This window comes from Myxine glutinosa, chromosome 7 (genome assembly GCF_964187855.1).
Source record: "Myxine glutinosa chromosome 7, kmMyxGlut1.1, whole genome shotgun sequence".
NCBI lineage: Eukaryota > Metazoa > Chordata > Myxini > Myxiniformes > Myxinidae > Myxine > Myxine glutinosa.
In genome coordinates, this window is record NC_136267.1 from 86786527 (window position 1) to 86804849 (window position 18323).

At 45.3% G+C, this 18323-nt stretch overlaps 1 protein-coding gene across 1 annotated transcript; it reads right to left on the bottom strand.

Moving 5' to 3' along the window:
- Window positions 1-1294: 1294 nt before the first annotated feature.
- LOC144893071 (THAP domain-containing protein 1-like) lies at window positions 1295-14885 on the bottom strand. Its single transcript, XM_078782699.1, has 4 exons — window positions 14656-14885; window positions 13747-13942; window positions 13190-13410; window positions 1295-1343 (listed from the first exon to the last, which is right to left on the bottom strand). Exons 1-4 carry the CDS (start codon window positions 14721-14723, stop codon window positions 1295-1297), a joined length of 534 nt encoding a protein of 177 aa, XP_078638825.1. The 5' UTR covers window positions 14724-14885.
- Window positions 14886-18323: the final 3438 nt, after the last annotated feature.

Below are 18323 nucleotides of genomic sequence, written 5' to 3' on the forward strand. Positions count from 1 at the left end.
GCGCTACAACCTGTCATTTTGTCGTAAAATCGATGTAAAACACGAATGAGAACGCTGTGTACAGCGGGAACGTTAAAACGCTGACCGATATGCGTCCGTTCCTGATCCTGTCCGCGATGGACTCAAAATGGCTCCACGCAATCACGTGACTAGATTTTTCCGGACCCTCTATGTCGCAACTTTGTATATAAAGGGACTCTAAGGACAACCCCCCCCCCCCCCCCCCCGTTCCCACGCCTCCTCCCCCCAAGCCCTCTCCCTCCCACAAATCTCGCTGCTCTTAAATGTTGTGTGCTCTCAAGTGTTTGTGTGCTTCCCCTTCCATTGTCTTCCGCTCCCTCTTTTTATATATTCTGTTTGTCTGGTTGATTTGTTTGTGAAGTAAATGTCAGCTCTTTCACGAGCCTCGATTCAGTATACAAAAAAAGAAGAAAAAAAAAAGGACGCGTAGACTGCCTGGAAACCGCTAAGCCACGCCCCTCGGTCAGTTGTGTTCTTAATGAGTCGAAATCGATGAACTAGTGCAACTTGTAAACGTCTAATTGCTTCACTGTGAGTTGTGTCGTCCTTTAAAAGGCTCAAATATCATATGAAAACAGAGGTGGTTTCATCGAGAGGAAGGAACGAGGTCAGAATACCTTCAAAGTATTAAATTGCTGATTTAAGTTGTGATTTTAACAGATTTTGAGGTTGTTTGAAGATGATTAAAGGAAATCTATTCGAATATTCCCTTTTGGAGAATTTCTCAAAGAAATCCGCAATGAGGGAAACTCATGTGAGCTCCATGGGACGATGTACGGAGGAAAGGCGACGGTACAGAGAGGGAAAGAAAGCACAAACGTTTGGATGGATCACAAGGGCGTGTCCTCGACGAGGTCCGCCATTCCGGCATATAAAGCGCGCAATTCAGCCAATTGATCTGGGTAGTGAACGGTCACCACCTCGTTGTCTCTTGTGGTCAAAGCTCCTTGGTCCTTGGAGGAGTCTTCCGTTTCACAAGACGTTGTTGCGGAGGAGTCTTCCGGTTCACAAGATGTTGTTGTGGAGGAGACTTCCGGTTCACACGGAGTTGTTATGGAGGAGTCTTCCGGTTCACAAGACGTTGTTGTGGAGGAGTCTTCCGGTTCACAAGACGTTGTCCTTAGAGTCCCTTTATATACAGAGTTGCGACATAGAGGGTCTGGAAAAATCTAGTCACGTGATTGCGTGGAGCCATTTTGAGTCCATCGCGGACAGGATCAGGAACAGACGCATATCGGTCAGCGTTTTAACGTTCCCGCTGTACGCAGCGTTCTCATTCGTGTTTTACATCGATTTTACGACAAAATGACAGGTTGTAGCGCCTGTGGGTGCACAAATAGAACGGAGAAGGGATTCAAGATGTATAGATTTCCATCAGATGCTAAAAGACGGAAAATCTGGGAGAACAGAGTCAGTCGTGTTGGATGGAAAGTAACGTCTTCGTCAGTTCTCTGCCAGGTCAGTGTGATGGTGGTAATGGTCCCATATGCGTATATTTGTGTGCTGCGAGTGAGACTGGCCTTTGCTTTGGCTTTACAGGCTTGTTATCCATTGCTCGTGGATTAATTAGCACTTGAAGGGGAAGGCATCTTTATTTAAAATTAAGTTTGAGTTAGAGTCTTCGAGCTAGATCAAGTCTCCAAAGTCAGGCTCAGACTCAAAGTCAAACTCCGGTCAAACTAAAGTCAAAACAAAGACGATTTGTTTTATTTTTTGTACTTTCACATGGAAGATAGGATTATTGTCATTCAAAATTTTCAATGATGCTTCAGAAAGAATTTGCTGGAAACCAATTCATGCCAGTGATACAGTTGTATGCCACAACTGAGAAAGGGGGTGGGGGGGGGGGGGGCATGCATTGAATGTATGTATTTGTCTCTGTTGATTTGAATGTGTGAGGACATTAACTTGTGTTTGTGACTTTCAATTTATAATTTGTATATGTGTGCATTAGCACATGCGTGTATGTGTGTGATTGTAAATATGTAATTTGTATATGTATTAGAGAGAGTGTGTGTGTGTGTGTGTGTGTGTGTGTGTGTGTGTGTGTGTGTGTGTGTGTGTGTGTGTGTGTGTGTGTGTGTGTGTGTGTGAGAGAGAGAGAGAGAGACTGACTGTTTCTTCCTTTTATTACAAGAGTACAAAAAATCAGTTATGTTCAGTCACAAAGAAACAACACACAATAAAAATGGTCTCAAGGAAAAGTTATTATCAAATCATCATCATCAAGTGTGCATATGACATCATTAAAAACCCACTTTTCTTTAAAACATGTTAAATTCTTGTTCATTTAAAAAAACCGGTACTCTAGCTTTAATCTTGCATTTACAAGAGCCTTAAGGGTGAGCAGCACATCATATGCCGAATCAGAAGCGTTTCCCATTTTTTTCTTCCTGGATTTGTAAATTGCAAACTTGGCCTGACCAATTTAAAAATTCATTAAAACCACATTTCTAAGGGAGGACGGTCCTAAAACACCATAAATAAAATCATTGTGATTGAAGAGGGAACCAAGCTTCACAAAGCGTTCCTGAAGGAATGTAAAAAGAGGTTGCAATCGTTCACACTCAAGGTATATATGCGGTAGGGTTTCAATGGATGCACAGAAAGGGCATAGATTAGAGTTAGCAGTAGAAAACCGGTTCAGTAGAACATTATAAGGTAAAATCCAGTGTACAAGTTTCCATTGAATATCTCCAACATACTTTGGAGTAGGCAAGAGATAAAAACTTCGCCAATTGGGGCAATTGGGGGGTATTGGGGGTAAAAAATCCCGCCATCGAAGCCTCGGGTGCTCAGAAAATGTTTTTGCGTATAAAATTTTAACGTACGCGTTGTACAAAGTTTTCTTTGGAAAGGCGGGAAGGGATAATGCAGTATCATCAGGGCTGTTCAGGCCAGGGGACAGATTAAGTGGTGGGCTGAAGACTAGGAGTTTGGGGAAGTCACCCGCTGTTTCCTGGGGGGAAGGGCCAAGTTCCTCGCAGGTATTACGATACGTTGTGGATATCCCTTGAAGGAACCGAGAGATGATCCTGACCGATTTTATTCCGGTTTTTTGTGCCACAGCGGCAGCACTCAACCAGCAGCTCCCAGACTCTGTCATGAGGTCTTTCACTCGCAGCAGCTTGGCATCAACAAAACGTTGAACGAGTCCCCTATTATTCAAGCTGTTTTCCAGGAAGGGGTTGTAGCATAGGGGCTCATTCAACAACATTTCCATGTTGTATGTTGTCATTTCACGGGAAAAGGACAGGGCTTGCCAGGCGTTCATCACCCCTTGGTAAAAGGTGGGCAGCAAGGATGAATCAATTTGATGAGGGTTCATCAAGAAAGGTTCTCGGCAATAACCCAGCTTGCATGTAAGCTGCAATATGCAGTTAGCCAGAGGCCTCCAGAGTAGGGCTTCATCTCCATGCACAAGTTGGCGCACGATATGAAGCCGGAAGACCATAATCCGGCTGCGGATATCAATAAGACCTTGGCCACCTTCAGTGAGTGGTAAGTATGCCACGGGGGGTTGGAGCCAGTGTTTCCCGCTCCAGAAAAAGTCGACAATGCTCTTTTGCAGTGTAATAAGAAGGCTCCCGGGCGGTTGTAGGCATATCATCTTATGCCATAGCATAGAGGCGACAAGATTGTTAATGACGAGAGTTCTTCCGCGGTACGAAAGTTGAGAAAGAAGTCCTTTCCAGCGGGCCAGTTTTGCCATTACCTTGTCTGGTAATCCCACCCAGTTCTGCTGCTCAAAGGTGTTGTCTCCTAGGAAAATACCGAGTTATTTAATGCCACTTTTCTTCCAGTTCACTCCTCCTGGTAGGACAATTGGCGGGCAATCTCCAGGTCCTATCCAAAGGGCTTCACTCTTCTTCCAGTTTACCTGGCCTGAACAAGCCTGACAATATGTCTTTAGTGCCTGAGCCACCGCAGTGACGTCAGCACTATTTTTTATATAAATACAGACATCATCTGCATAGGCAGAGACTTTTAGCGGTGTGGTAAAAATTGATCCAGTGAAGCCAGAAATGTGCGTACGTAATTGGAGCAGAAGAGGTTCGATGGCAAGAGAGTATAAAAGTCCAGATAGCAGGCAACCATGCCGTACTCCCCGTTGTACAGCAATGGGGCTACACAATACTTGATTAATTTTAAGAACACTGGATATATTACAATACAAAAGTTTAACGTACGAGATAAAAATAGGTCCAAACCCAAAATTCTCTAAAACTCTAAAAAGGTACATGTGGTCAATACAGTCAAAGGCTTTTCCTTGGTCAATGAAAAACAGACCAACGTTCATATTAAAATTGTTACAAAACCGAATGGTATCACGGATAAGAAAGATATTATTAAAAATAGTACGACCAGGAATACAAAAGGATTGATGTTCTCCTATTAGTACATTCATAAAAGGTTTCATTCGATTAGACAAGGCTTTGGCTAAAATTTTATAATCCATACATAAAACAGAAATAGGACACCAGTTCTCTATAAGTTGAGTGTCCGCTTTCTTAGGAATTAAGGTGGTGACTGCTCTCCGGCAACTCCACGGCAGTTGTCCGTCCTCTAAACATTCATTCAATACCCGCAGTAGGTGAGGTCCAATGGCGTCCCAAAAAACCTGGAAAAATTGGCTAGTCAGCCCATCCAGTCCAGGGGCTTTATCAGGTTCCAAGGCCTTCAAGGCAGCGGTGAGCTCAGGTAACCTAAGGGGATCCTCCAACTGCTGCTTCTGATCCTCCGCCAATGTTGGAAGGTTAGAAACAAGTTCCGTTATTGCATCCTGGTTAATGTCATGCCGCATAAACCGTTGTTTAAAATGTTTCCGGGCGCATTCCCTGATTCTGCCATCTTCATAAAGGAGTTCCCCATCATGGAGCAAGCGTGTAATCATTGACGAAGAGGCCCCCCTTTTAAGGCTGAAGAAGAATTTGGTTGGAGCATCAAGGTCGTGTATGTACCTCATCTTCAGGCGCAATAAAGCATTTTGTGCTCGCCTTTCAGATATGGAATTCAGTAAGGCCGTTTTTCCATGAATTTGTTGCCTCATTTCCTGGTAGCTCACACTTGCAGTTCCCTGAAGCTGTTCCTGTAATTCCAGGATTTCATCTTCAAGTAAGGTTGTGGTTTTTCTTTCCTCTTGAACACCATACGCACGATATTGTTGGCAGAACAGTCTGATGTGCATTTTGGCATTATCCCACCATTGTCTGAGGTTTGAGAAATTCCCTTGGGAGGCAACTAGGATATTCCAAATTTCCAGAAAAATGTCCTTAAAGGTACTATCATCAAGTAAGTTGTTATTAAATTTCCAAAAAGCACTCTTGTGTTTCGGGCAGGGGGCAGAAATTTTGAGAAATGTTGCGCTGTGGTCCGAGAATCCTGATGGGCAAATTTGGGATGACAGAACGAGGCGTTCAAGTGGAGGATTAATATAAAACTTGTCCAAGCGAGCAAGTACAATATTATCCTGAATGCATCGACACCATGTGTATTGCCTGATTGATGGGTGCTGTACCCGCCATATATCTGTCAAATTCATTTGTTTTTAAAATTTGGTGAGAGAGATTGTGGAGGCAGGATGGGGCTCTGCACTGTTCCTGTCTAGTTGGGGTTGGAGGGTGCAATTAAAATCTCCACCAATACAAACATGATTGTCTTGGTTTTTTAGGGCGTTTTGGCTGTCGAGGGACGTTAGGTGTGTCCCAAGGGCATTAAAAAAAACTCGCCGAGCTACAGGCGTACTTGGGGCATAGATATTAAAAATAGTATAGGATTTTCCACAGTAGTGGAATTCTAGGGATGCTAGGGATCCCTTGTGTATTTCGTCGAATTTAAGCGATGAAGGTGAAAAGGAGGGGCTAAGAATTATTGCGACACCGCCTTTACGGGAGTCACCATTACTAAAAAAAGGACAGGCCGGGGAAGAGCCTACACCACTCTGCGACACAGCAGTCGTTGGCATGGGTCTCTTGTAAGAGGGCAATGTCAACTTTCTTCTGTAATAAAAAATCCCTTACTTGAACTTTACGGACAGAGCTACATCCTCCGTTAATATTCAAGCTACAAATGGAAAAACTCATTACAGCTACAAGGAGGAGTGACCACCACTCAATTTTTTGATAGCAGTTCATTCTTAGCTTTTTGCAACCACTTCTTTAAACGGTGACGTTGGGAGGAATTGAAATTAAAAACGTGGGGCCGTTTTACCATCAATCTAGCGGAATGTATAAAATCAGGTAGCTCCGGAAAAAAGGTTTCGAAAACAACATTCCTTTTTCGGAATGTGTCCTGAAGAAACCTTTTTATCTCGGAGGGAGGGATTGGAGGGGTTTCTTCTTCCTTAAGGCTACCACATTCACTAACAGAGTCATCTATATCAGATGGCTCAGATGGTGTGTCACACTGGTTTTCATCATTTATCTCCTCACCGTCATCACATCCCTCCACGTTATCGGATGTGGCATAGTCCATAGAGGGAGGGGATGGGGAGGGAGAGAAATGAGCCATCTTCAGGGGAGGGGGGGGGGGGAGGGCGGGGTACTAATTTTTGCGGTTCAACCATATCAGTTTCTAGGTCAGTAGACAAGGGCGAGGATTCATCCACATCTATGTCCTCCAATACAGAGAAACGATTTTCTGTGACGAGGGACAAATCTAGGGCAGAGAGGAGGGGCTGTCGGTTTTCAGTTGTAGGTTTTTTAAAGAGATGACCGTTTTCATCTGTTGTTTGAAGATGTCTTTTTCCTTTTGGGTAGACTAATTGAAACTCGTCCTGGTTAGTGGGAAGAGATTGCAAGGGTTTGGGGGGAGGGGAAGGGGGGGAGGACGTGATCGTCGGGAGGGGATTTCCATCGGCTACCACGGCGAGAGAGGCAGGATCAGTTATAGCAGGCAACAAGCTGTGATTGGACGATGTCGCCTGGGGGGTGAGGTCTATCGTTAACAGGAAATGGCTGCAATTAGATCCTTCAGTAGAGGGAGGGGCCCCTGTTTCAAGGGGAGGGGAAGGGGGTACGGCGGGGGAGTTTGGATCGGTGGTAGGAGGGCTTGGGTCGGTGGAGGACAGATTGGGATCAGTGGTGGTAAGGCTTGGGTCGATGGTGGGAAGGTTCGGGTCGGTGGTGGGAGGGCTTGGTTCGGCGGTGGGAAGGCTTGGTTCGGTGGTGGGAAGGTTTGGTTCGGTGGTGGAAAGGTTTGGTTCGGTGGTGGGAAGGCTTGGGTCGGTGGTGGAAGGGTTTGGATCGGTGGTGGGAAGGTGGGGGGGTTGCTTATTCCCGGTTCGGAGGGGAGGTTGTACTTGTGGAGAATTCTCTTTTCGTGGGCAGTCATGCTTAACATGCCCAAATTGTCCGCAGCCAAAACATTTTAGAACGTTGGTGGACACGAATACTGTATATTCGTTCTGTTGATGTTTTAATTTTATTATAAGGTTTAAATCCTTCTGGGAATTTTTTAAAAGCATAAACACTTGCCGCCGGAATGAAACCACGTGCCTTAAATCGTTGTTTCGTGACCCGAAGGGAATCATGGAGATACGAGACACGATGGTACCGTATCGGGACAACTCTTTAATTTGTACATCGTCGGATACAAATGGGGGGCAATGGGATATCACGACTTTTATCGCTGGGCTATCTCGTGGGGAGATCATAACAAATAAATCTGGATCGATTGTCAAACCCTGTTCGACAATTTGTGGGACACAATCCGCGTCGGACAAAAAAATAACGATCCGCTTGTTCATCCGCGAAGCGGCAACAACCTTGTCGATCCCGACAACACGACCGGGTGCGAGGACAACGTCCTCGACACTAACCTCACGTTCCGGAGGTACACAAAAGAACCCGTGCTTATGGGTCAGGCTCTGAAAGGCCGTAAATCGAGATAGTGCAGCTGCCATGCTGGAACAGCTGCACTTACAACCCCTCCCCAACTCGGGGAGGGTGAATATATAATATAATCTTCCCTACCCGAACTCCGGGAATGGGAAGTAATCAGACCTCTCCGATTTCCCTAACTTCGGAAAAGGGAGGCAACAAAACAAACTGAAGGAAAGAAAAACGAAAGGAAAAAAAGGAAATAGAGGTTTAAGATGAAGGAGCAAACAACGATCGGGCGACGCCCAAAAACGGCGAACCCTTACCAGCAATCACCGTGTGCTCTCCGGCTCTCTCTCCCGTCTCAACAGGGAAGGGAGCAACAACACAGAGCACTCACAGGCCTCCACAAGCAGACGCCATGACAGTACAACCAGCATACAAATGGTCAGCAGGTGGCGACAGAGAGAGAGAGAGAGAGAGAGAGAGAGAAAGAGAAAGAGAAAGAGAAAGAGAAAGAGAAAGAGATATATATATAGAGATAGATAGATAGATAGATATAGGGCTGGGGGTAGGGGGCTAATCTATTTTTGGTGGGATTAATATATGATCGGCAACATGCAGCAAAGTTTAGATTAATAATTTAAATATGAAAAATAAGCAAACACAAATATATACCCACACACGATAAACAAGGTCAAACAACTGCAGAAATACAAAGATAACTCTTAACATTGTATTGTACATGTACATGTATAAGCAGGGAGGTGAGAGTTCGAGTCTCACTCTTGCCTCCCTGAAATTAAAATGAGGCTGAAATAAGCAGCACGTGTACCTGTCTAGTTCATTCCTTCTTTGTCATGGTTCTAAATGTCTGTGACTGTTAAATCACAACCAGCTCTGTGATTTTCTTCTTTATCATATGGCTCTTAGTTGTCATAAATCTTCTATTTTGTCATCTTCACATAATTTGTTCATTATCAACATGGAAAAGACCATTCCCATCTCTCATACATAGAGAACATAATGGAATACATGGTTCAATGCACTCGCGCCATACGGCGGCTCCGCACTGCATGGACTCAAAATGGCATCAAATCGTTAGTTGTCGCTACTCTCTCTATAAAGGAACTGTAGTTGTCCTTAACGACAACCAGGCTTTGCAACATAATGTATTTTCCATGAGCAATCAGCTTGCTGTCGCTTGCCAAGCCAGCCGTTCCTTCTCAACCGTTTCTTTGGAGTGCTTGCTTGAGTCTTTAAAATTAAGCGAGCACTCCACAAGTTTATTGTCAATGGAACACAACTGCAGACCTGTCGGAGGGTCGCAGAGCGTTTCCAAATTTTTAATCTATCAATTACCATCGATTACAGTTTCGTCATCGATCACGATGGTAACTGGAGAAAATGTTAGAATCCTGTCCATTCTTATTGGTTAACAGGGGGTGCGAGTGTGCGCCATTACGACAACAGATTTCTGCAGTCACAATCACTAATCTCTATTGTGCGGATGGTGCCGGTATTACATAGATCAACAACGTCTTGTGAACCGGAAGACTCCTCCACAACAACGTCTTGTGAACCAGAAAACTCCTCCACAACAACGTCTTGTGAACCAAAAGACTCCTCCACAACAACGTCTTGTGAACAGGAAGAGTCCTCCCCAACAACGTCATGTGAACCAAAAGACTTCTCCACAACAACGTCTTGTGAACTGGAATACTCCTTCACAACAACGTCTTGTAACCCGAAAGACTCCTCCACAACAATGTCTTGTGAACCGGAAGACTCCTCCACAATAACATCTTGTGAACCGGAAGACTCCTCAACAACAACGTCTTGTGAACCGGAAGACTCCTCCACAACTACGTCTTGTGAACCAGGAGACTCCTCAACAACAACGTCTTGTGAACCAGAAGACTCTTCCACAACCACGTCTTGTGAACCGGAAGACTGTTCCACAACAACGTCTTGTGAACCGGAAGACTCCTCCACAACAACGTCTTGTGAACCATAAGTCTCATCAACAACAACGTCTTGTGAACCGAAAGACTCATCCACAACAATGTCTTGTGAACCGGAAGACTCCTCCACAACAACGTCTTGTGAACCGGAAGACTCCTCCACAACAACGTCTTGTGAACTGGAAGACTCCTCCACAACAAGGTCTTGTGAACCGAAAGACCCCTCCACAACAACGTCTTGTGAACCGGAAGACTGTTCCACAACAACGTCTTGTGAACCAGAAGACAATCCACAACAACATCTTGTGAACCGGAAGACTCTTCCGCAACAACGTCTTGTGAACCGGAAGACTCCTCCACAACAACTTCTTGTGAACCGAAAGACCCCTCCACAACAACGTCTTGTGAACCGGAAGACTGTTCCACAACAACGTCTTGTGAACCAGAAGACAATCCACAACAACATCTTGTGAACCGGAAGACTCCTCTGCAACAACGTCTTGTGAACCGGAAGACTCCTCCACAACAACGTCTTGTGAACCGGAAGACTCCTTCACAACAACGTCTTGTGAACCGGAAGACTCCTCCACAACAACGTCTTGTGAACCAAAAGACTCCTCCACAACAACGTCTTGTGAACTGGAAGACTCCTCCACAACAACGTCTTGTGAACCAGAAGACACCTCCACAACAATGTCTTGTGAACCAAAAGACTCCTCAACAACAACGTCTTGTGAACCAGAAGACTCTTCCACAACAACATCTTGTGAGCTGGAAGACTCCTCCACAACAACGTTTTGTGAACCGGAAGACTCCTCCACAACAACGTCTTGTGAACCGGAAGACTCCTCCACAACAACGTCTTGCGAACCAAAAGACTCCTCCAAAACAACGTCTTGTGAACCGGAAGAATCCTCCACAACAACGTCTTGTGAACCAAAAGACTCCTCCACAACAACGTCTTGTGAACCGGAAGACTCCTGCACAACAACCTCTGGTGAACTGGAAGACTGTTCCACAACAACGTCTTGTAAACCGAAACACTCCTCCACAACAACAAATTGTGAACTGGAAGACTCCTCCACAACAACGTCATTTGAACCGGAAGACTCCTCCACAACGACGTCTTGTGAACCGGAAGACTCCTCCACAACGACGTCTTGTGATCCGGAAGACGCCTCCACAAAAACGTCTTGTGAACCGGAAGACTCCTCCACAACAACGTCTTGTGAACCAAAAGACTCCTCCACAACAACGTCTTGTGAACCGGAAGCCTCATCCACAACAACGTCTTGTGAACCGGAAGACTGTTCCACAACAACGTCTTGTAAACCGAAACACTCCTCCACAACAACCTCTGGTGAACTGGAAGACTGTTCTACAACAACGTCTTGTAAACCGAAACACTTCTCCACAACAACGTCTTGTGAACTGGAAGACTCCTCCACAACAACGTCTTGTAAACCGAAAGACTGCTCCACAACAACGTCTTGTGAACCGGAAGAATCCTCCACAACAATGTCTTGTGAACCGGAAGACTCCTCCACAACAACGTCTTGTGAACCAAAAGACTTCTCCACAACAACGTCTTGTGAACTGGAAGACTCCTCCACAACAACGTCTTGTAAACCGAAAGACTCCTCCACAACAACGTCTTGTGAACCGGAAGAATCCTCCACAACAACGATTTGTGAACCGGAAGACTCCTCCACAACAACGTCTTGTGAACCGGAAGACTCCTCAACAACAACGTCTTGTGAACCAGAAGACTCTTCCACAACAACGTCTTGTGAACTGGAAGACTCCTCCACAACGACGTCTTGTGAACCGGAAGACTCCTCCACAACGACGTCTTTTGAACCGGAAGTCTCCTCCACAACGACGTCTTGTGAACCAGAAGACTCCTCCACAACGACGTCTTGTGAACCGGAAGACGCCTCCACAACAACGTCTTGTGAACGGAAGACTCCTCCACAACAACGTCTTGTGAACCTAAAGACTCCTCCACAACAATGTCTTGTGAACCGAAAGACTCCTCCACAACAACGTCTTGTGAACCGGAAGATTCCTCCACAACAACGTCTTGTGAACCGGAGGACTCCTCCAAAACAACGTCTTGTGAACCGGAAGACTCCTCCAAGGACCAAGGAGCTTTGACCACAAGAGACAACGAGGTGGTGACAGTTCACCACCCAGATCAAGTGGCTGAATTGCGTGCTTTTTATGCCGGAAAGGCGGACCTCGTCGAGGACACGCCCTTCTGATCCATCCAAACGTTTGTGCTTTCTTTCCCTCTCTGTGCCGTCGCTTTTCCTCCGTTCATCGGCCCATGGAGCTCACATGAGTTTCCCTCATTGCGGATTTCTTTGAGAAATTCTCCAAAAGGGAATATTCGAAAAACTTTCCTTTAATCATCTTCAAACAACCTCAAATTCTGTTAAAATCACAACTTAAATAAGCAATTTAATACTTTGAAGGTATTCTGACCTCGTTCCTTCTTCTCGATGAAACCACCGCCGTTTTCATATGATATTTGAGCCTTTTAAAGGACGACCCAATTCACAGTGAAGCAATTAGACGTTTATAAGTTGCACTAGTTCATCGATTTCGACCACAGAACTCAAATAGACGTAGAAGAACTATGCCCGTTCACGACACACACACAGCGGTGGCCCCGCTCGCGCGCTCACGCCGCCATTTTAGTTAGCGCAAGAACTGAATAGGCGAACGTGTGCACTAGCTAGGCCTAGTGGAAGTGGATGAGTGGACGTGAATTTTTATATTGGACGGTGTTGTGTTGCTTTTAAACACTATTTTATGAATTCTATTCATAATTTAAATCTCTGTCGAAGCATTTTCCTGGCATCTTGACATAGTTTATCCGAATTCCCCGGTAGTTTTCCATTTCATCTCTAGCTGCTAATCTCTCACTCCTTACTATTTGCTGGTTCTTGTACCCCCTCTCCCTCTCTTTCTCTTTCTGCCTATTGCTCCTTTCTCATGTACTTTTTACCACTCTCTCCCTCCTTCTCTTTCCTGCTCCTCTCTTCCTCTATTATTTTCCAGTTCTCAACATAATTGTCTCTCCAGCTCTAAAAACAAACACACAACCCCCCCCCCCCCTCTCTCTCTCTCCCCCCCTTTCCACTCCCTTCTCATGCCAATTCTCAGTATGATAGTTTCTCCATCACAGAACTTGACTTTTTTTGCTCTCCACTACACCCCCCCCTCCTCCCCCTCATTCCTGTTCCCTTCTCTCACTCTACTTCCCCTTCTGGTCATGTTTTTACATCTTCCCTTCCTCCCCCTCCCTCCCCCCCCCCCCCCCCCACACACACTCACTCTCTCTTTCTCTCTCTCTTTCTCTCTCTCTCTCGGCTGCACTTGTATGAGATGACAATATCTTGCATTTTGTCCAGCTTACGTTTCACACCCCTTGGACTATCCGAAACAAAGTAAGTGTGGTCATGATGATGTTGCTTGATTGGAGATGTAGGCAGTGCCTTGCTGGATGAACCCGCCAAGCACTGTGGTGTTTCTGAAGACGAAGTTGGAGAGTCGTTCTGGCTGGTTCTTGAACGAGGTGGTTTGCGCTGTTTCACAGTCTAAAAGTGACAAAGATAAAAATAAACAAAAGAAAATGTATAACTAGACTAGTTCAGTTTCCCAAAATTCACAAATTATATATGTATAGTACATGTATGTGTTACTGCCTTTGGAATGGATCAGACAATTTGTCTGCATTTCAATGGTAGCTTAAACTTCATCGGAACTTTAGATTGATAAAAATGTTTATTTTGTATTTTTCATTCATTCATTTATTATGATATATATTTTTGGTTGTCAGAAAGTTTGGAAGGAAAATTTTATTTTATTTTATTTTGGCCTCTATTCTTTAGTTAGTAAACCGGCCTAATGCAAGAATTCTGAATTTTACTTACCTTTTGGAGATGATTTGGGAAGTTGAAAATGGTTGGAATTGAACCTTGGCGAAGTCTGGTTATCAGGCCAGTACGGTCAAAGCACTCAGCATCAAAATGATCCGAGCATAGGCTGGCATACTTGCTGGGTGTCCACTTGTCCCTCCTCATCTTTACGAGCCATTCTTTCTGAAGGGTTGAACCATCCTTGGGAAATCTATATTCAAAAGAAAAGACAAAATTTGTGAGCCCCCTTGGGTCTTTGCCCCCCCCCACCCAACCAAAACTGCTTCCTACGCGCCTGCCCCCCACATGTTTTCTACACTCTATATACGGTACAGTGTCCGAAAATTCAATCACTAGACCATACTCTAGCCCCCAATATTTTTTGCTTGGCGACATTGTACACACAGCAAGGGAAATACTTTATCAAGCTTTATTTCTTTTATCAGTTAAACTCGTAATGTTATCTTGGCTCTCACCCTACATTATGATTAACTAGGGCAAATGGGCACAGATTGCACTCACTCACGCGTCACACCAATATTTTCCACAAAGTAACAATTACTAACGATAAAGAAAGCGATTACAAAATACAACCCTATTAGTCTAATTAGACGACAAATGTTAACCTAGATCCTTGATAACTGAACATGTTTATGCATCTCCTAACAGCCCAAAATTGTGTGTGGCTCAACAAAATTGGGAGAGAAGAGATTAAGAGCTAGAGTCCTTAAGTTCAAGCAAAGGCACGGCCTTTGGTTCAAGTCAAAATGCACTGACAAATCCCAAACACACACACACACACAAACACACACAAACTAACAGATGGGACGACATAAACGAAAAACTACATCTGTGCATAACGTGAAAGTTTAACTAGAGTTTGGCGAGTAAACTCTTCATAATTAAGAAAAATAAATTACTTACCTGTGGAATGTTTTCCCAGAACCTTTCACAAGTCGATTTGTACAGTTTATTGCAGCACAAGAAGGCATATTGCTGATATTTGTTGAACATTCACACTGCTCATGTTAACAATAGGCCTATCTGTACGCAGAAAGCGGAGGTGTCTTGCGCTAACTAAAATGGCTGCCGCGTTGCGGCGGAGGGGCCACACAGCGGCCTGCATAGGTCTTCTACGTCTATTTGAGTTCTGTGATTTCGACTCATTAAAAACACAACTGACCGAGGGGCGTGGCTTAGCGGTTTCCAGGCAGTCTCCGCGTCCTTTACGCCAACCAGGCTTTGCAACATAATGTATTTTCCATGAGCAATCAGCTTGCTGTCGCTTGCCAAGCCAGCCGTTCCTTCTCAACCGTTTCTTTGGAGTGCTTGCTAGAGTGTTTAAAATTAGGCGAGCACTCCACAAGTTTATTGTCAATGGAACACAACTGCAGACCTGTCGGAGGGTCGCAGAGCGTTTCCAAATTTTAAATCTATCAATTACTATCGAATACAGTTTTGTCATCGATCATGATGGTAACTGGAGAAAATGTGAGAATCCTGTCCATTCTTATTGGTTAACAGGGGGTGCGAGTGTGCGCCAATCCGACAACAGATTTCTGCAGTCACCACCACGAATCTCTATTGTGCGGATGGTGCCGGCATAACATAGATCAACAAGTCTTGTGAACCGGAAGATTCCTCCACAACAACGTCTTGTGAACCAAAAGACTTCTCCACAACAACGTCTTGTGAACTGGAAGACTCCTCCACAACAACGTCTTGAAAACCGAAAGACTCCTCCACAACAACGTCTTGTGAACCGGAAGAATCCTCCACAACAACGTCTTGTGAACCGGAAGAATCCTCCACAACAACGTTTTGTGAACCGGAAGACTCCTCCGCAACAACATCTTGTGAACCGGAAGACTCCTCCAAAACAACTTCTTGTGAACCGGAAGACTCATCCACAACAACGTCTTGCGAACCCAATGACTCCTCCACAACAATGTCTTGTGAACCATTGGTCTCATCAACAACAACGTCTTGCGAACCGAAAGACTCCTCCACAACAATGTCTTGTGAACCGGAAGACTCCTCCACAACAACGTCTTATGAACCGGAAGACTCCTCCACAACAACGTCTTGTGAACCGGAGGACTCCTCCACAACAACATCTTGTGAACAAAAGACTCTTCCACAACAACGTCTTGCTAGCCCAATGACTCCTCCACAACAACGTCTTGTGAACCATAAGTCTCATCCACAACAACGTCTTGCTAACCCAATGACTCCTCCACAACAACGTCTTGTGAACCATAAGTCTAATCAACAACAACGTCTTGCGAACCGAAAGACTCCTCCACAACAATGTCTTGTGAACCGGAAGTCTCCTCCACAACAACGTCTTATGAACCGGAAGACTCCTCCACAATAACGTATTGTGAACCGGAAGACTCCTCCACAACAACGTCTTGTGAACCGGAAGACTCCTCCACAACAACGTCTTGTGAATCAAAAGACTCCTCCACAACAACGTCTTGTGAACTGGAAGACTCCTCCACAACAACGTCTTGCGAACCAGAAGACTCCTCCACAACAACGTCTTGTGAACTGGAAGACTCCTCCACAACAACGTCTTGTGAACCAGAAGACTCCTCCACAACAATGTCTTGTGAACCAAAAGACTCCTCAACAACAACGTCTTGTGAACCAGAAGACTCCTCCACAACAACGTCTTGTGAACCGGAAGACTCCTCCACAACAACGTCTTGTGAACCCAATGACTACTCCACAACAACGTCTTGTGAACCATAAGTCTCATCCACAACAACGTCTTGCTAACCCAATGACTCCTCCACAACAACGTCTTTTGAACCGGAAGACTCATCCACAATGACGTCTTGTGAACCGAAAGACTCCTCCACAACAACGTCTTGTGAACCGGAAGACTCTTCCACAACAACGTCTTGTGAAACAAAAGACTCCTCCACAACAACGTCTTGTGAACCGGAAGACTCATCCACAACAATGTCTTGTGAACCGGAAGACTCCTGCACAACAACCTCTGGTGAACTGGAAGACTGTTCCACAACAACGTCTTGTGAACTGGAAGACTCCTCCACAACAACGTCTTGTGAACCTGAAGACTCCTCCACAACATTGTCTTGTGAACCGGAAGACTCCTCCACAACAACGTCTTGTGAACTGGAAGACTCTTCCACAACAACGTCTTGTGAACTGGAAGACTCCTGCACAACAACCAGTGGTGAACTGGAAGACTGTTCCACAACAACGTCTTGTAAACCGAAACACTCCTCCACAACAACATATTGTGAACCGGAAGACTCCTCCACAACAACGTCATTTGAACCGGAAGACTCCTCCACAACGACGTCTTGTGAACCGGAAGACTCCTCCACAACGACGTCTTGTGATCCGGAAGACGCCTCCACAAAAACGTCTTGTGAACCGGAAGACTCCTCCACAACAACGTCTTGTGAACCAAAAGACTCCTCCACAACAACGTCTTGTGAACCGGAAGACTCATCCACAACAACGTCTTGTGAACCGGAAGACTGTTCCACAACAACGTCTTGTAAACCGAAACACTCCTCCACAACAACCTCTGGTGAACTGGAAGACTGTTCCACAACAACGTCTTGTAAACCGAAACACTCCTCCACAACAACATCTTGTGAACTGAAAGACTCCTGCACAACAACGTCTTTTGAACCGGAAGACTCCTCCACAACGACGTCTTGTGAACCGGAAGACTCCTCCACAACAACATCCTGTGAACCAGGAGACTCCTACACAACAACGTCTTATGAACCGGAAAACTCCTCCACAACAACGTCTTGTGAACTGGAAGACTCCTCCACAACAACGTCTTGTGAACCGGAAGACTCCTCCACAACAACGTCTTGTGAACCAAAAGACTTCTCCACAACAACGTCTTGTGAACTGGAAGACTCCTCCACAACAACGTCTTGTAAACCGAAAGACTGCTCCACAACAACGTCTTATGAACCGGAAGAATCCTCCACAACAACGTCTTGTGAACCGGAAGACTCCTCCACAACAACGTCTTGTGAACCAAAAGACTTCTCCACAACAACGTCTTGTGAACTGGAAGACTCCTCCACAACAACGTCTTGTAAACCGAAAGACTCCTCCACAACAACGTCTTGTGAACCGGAAGAATCCTCCACAACAACGATTTGTGAACCGGAAGACTCCTCCACAACAACGTCTTGTGAACTGGAAGACTCCTCAACAACAACGTCTTGTGAACCAGAAGACTCTTCCACAACAACGTCTTGTGAACTGGAAGACTCCTCCACAATGACGTCTTGTGAACCGGAAGACTCCTCCACAACGACGTCTTGTGAACCGGAAGACGCCTCCACAACAACGTCTTGTGAACGGAAGACTCCTCCACAACAACGTCTTGTGAACCGGAAGACGCCTCCACAACAACGTCTTGTGAACGGAAGACTCCTCCACAACAACATCTTGTGAACCGGAAGACTCCTCCACAACAACGTCTTGTGACCCGGAAGACTCCTCCACAACGACGTCTTTTGAACCGGAAGACTCCTCCACAACGACGTCTTGTGAACCGGAAGACTCCTCCACAACGACGTCTT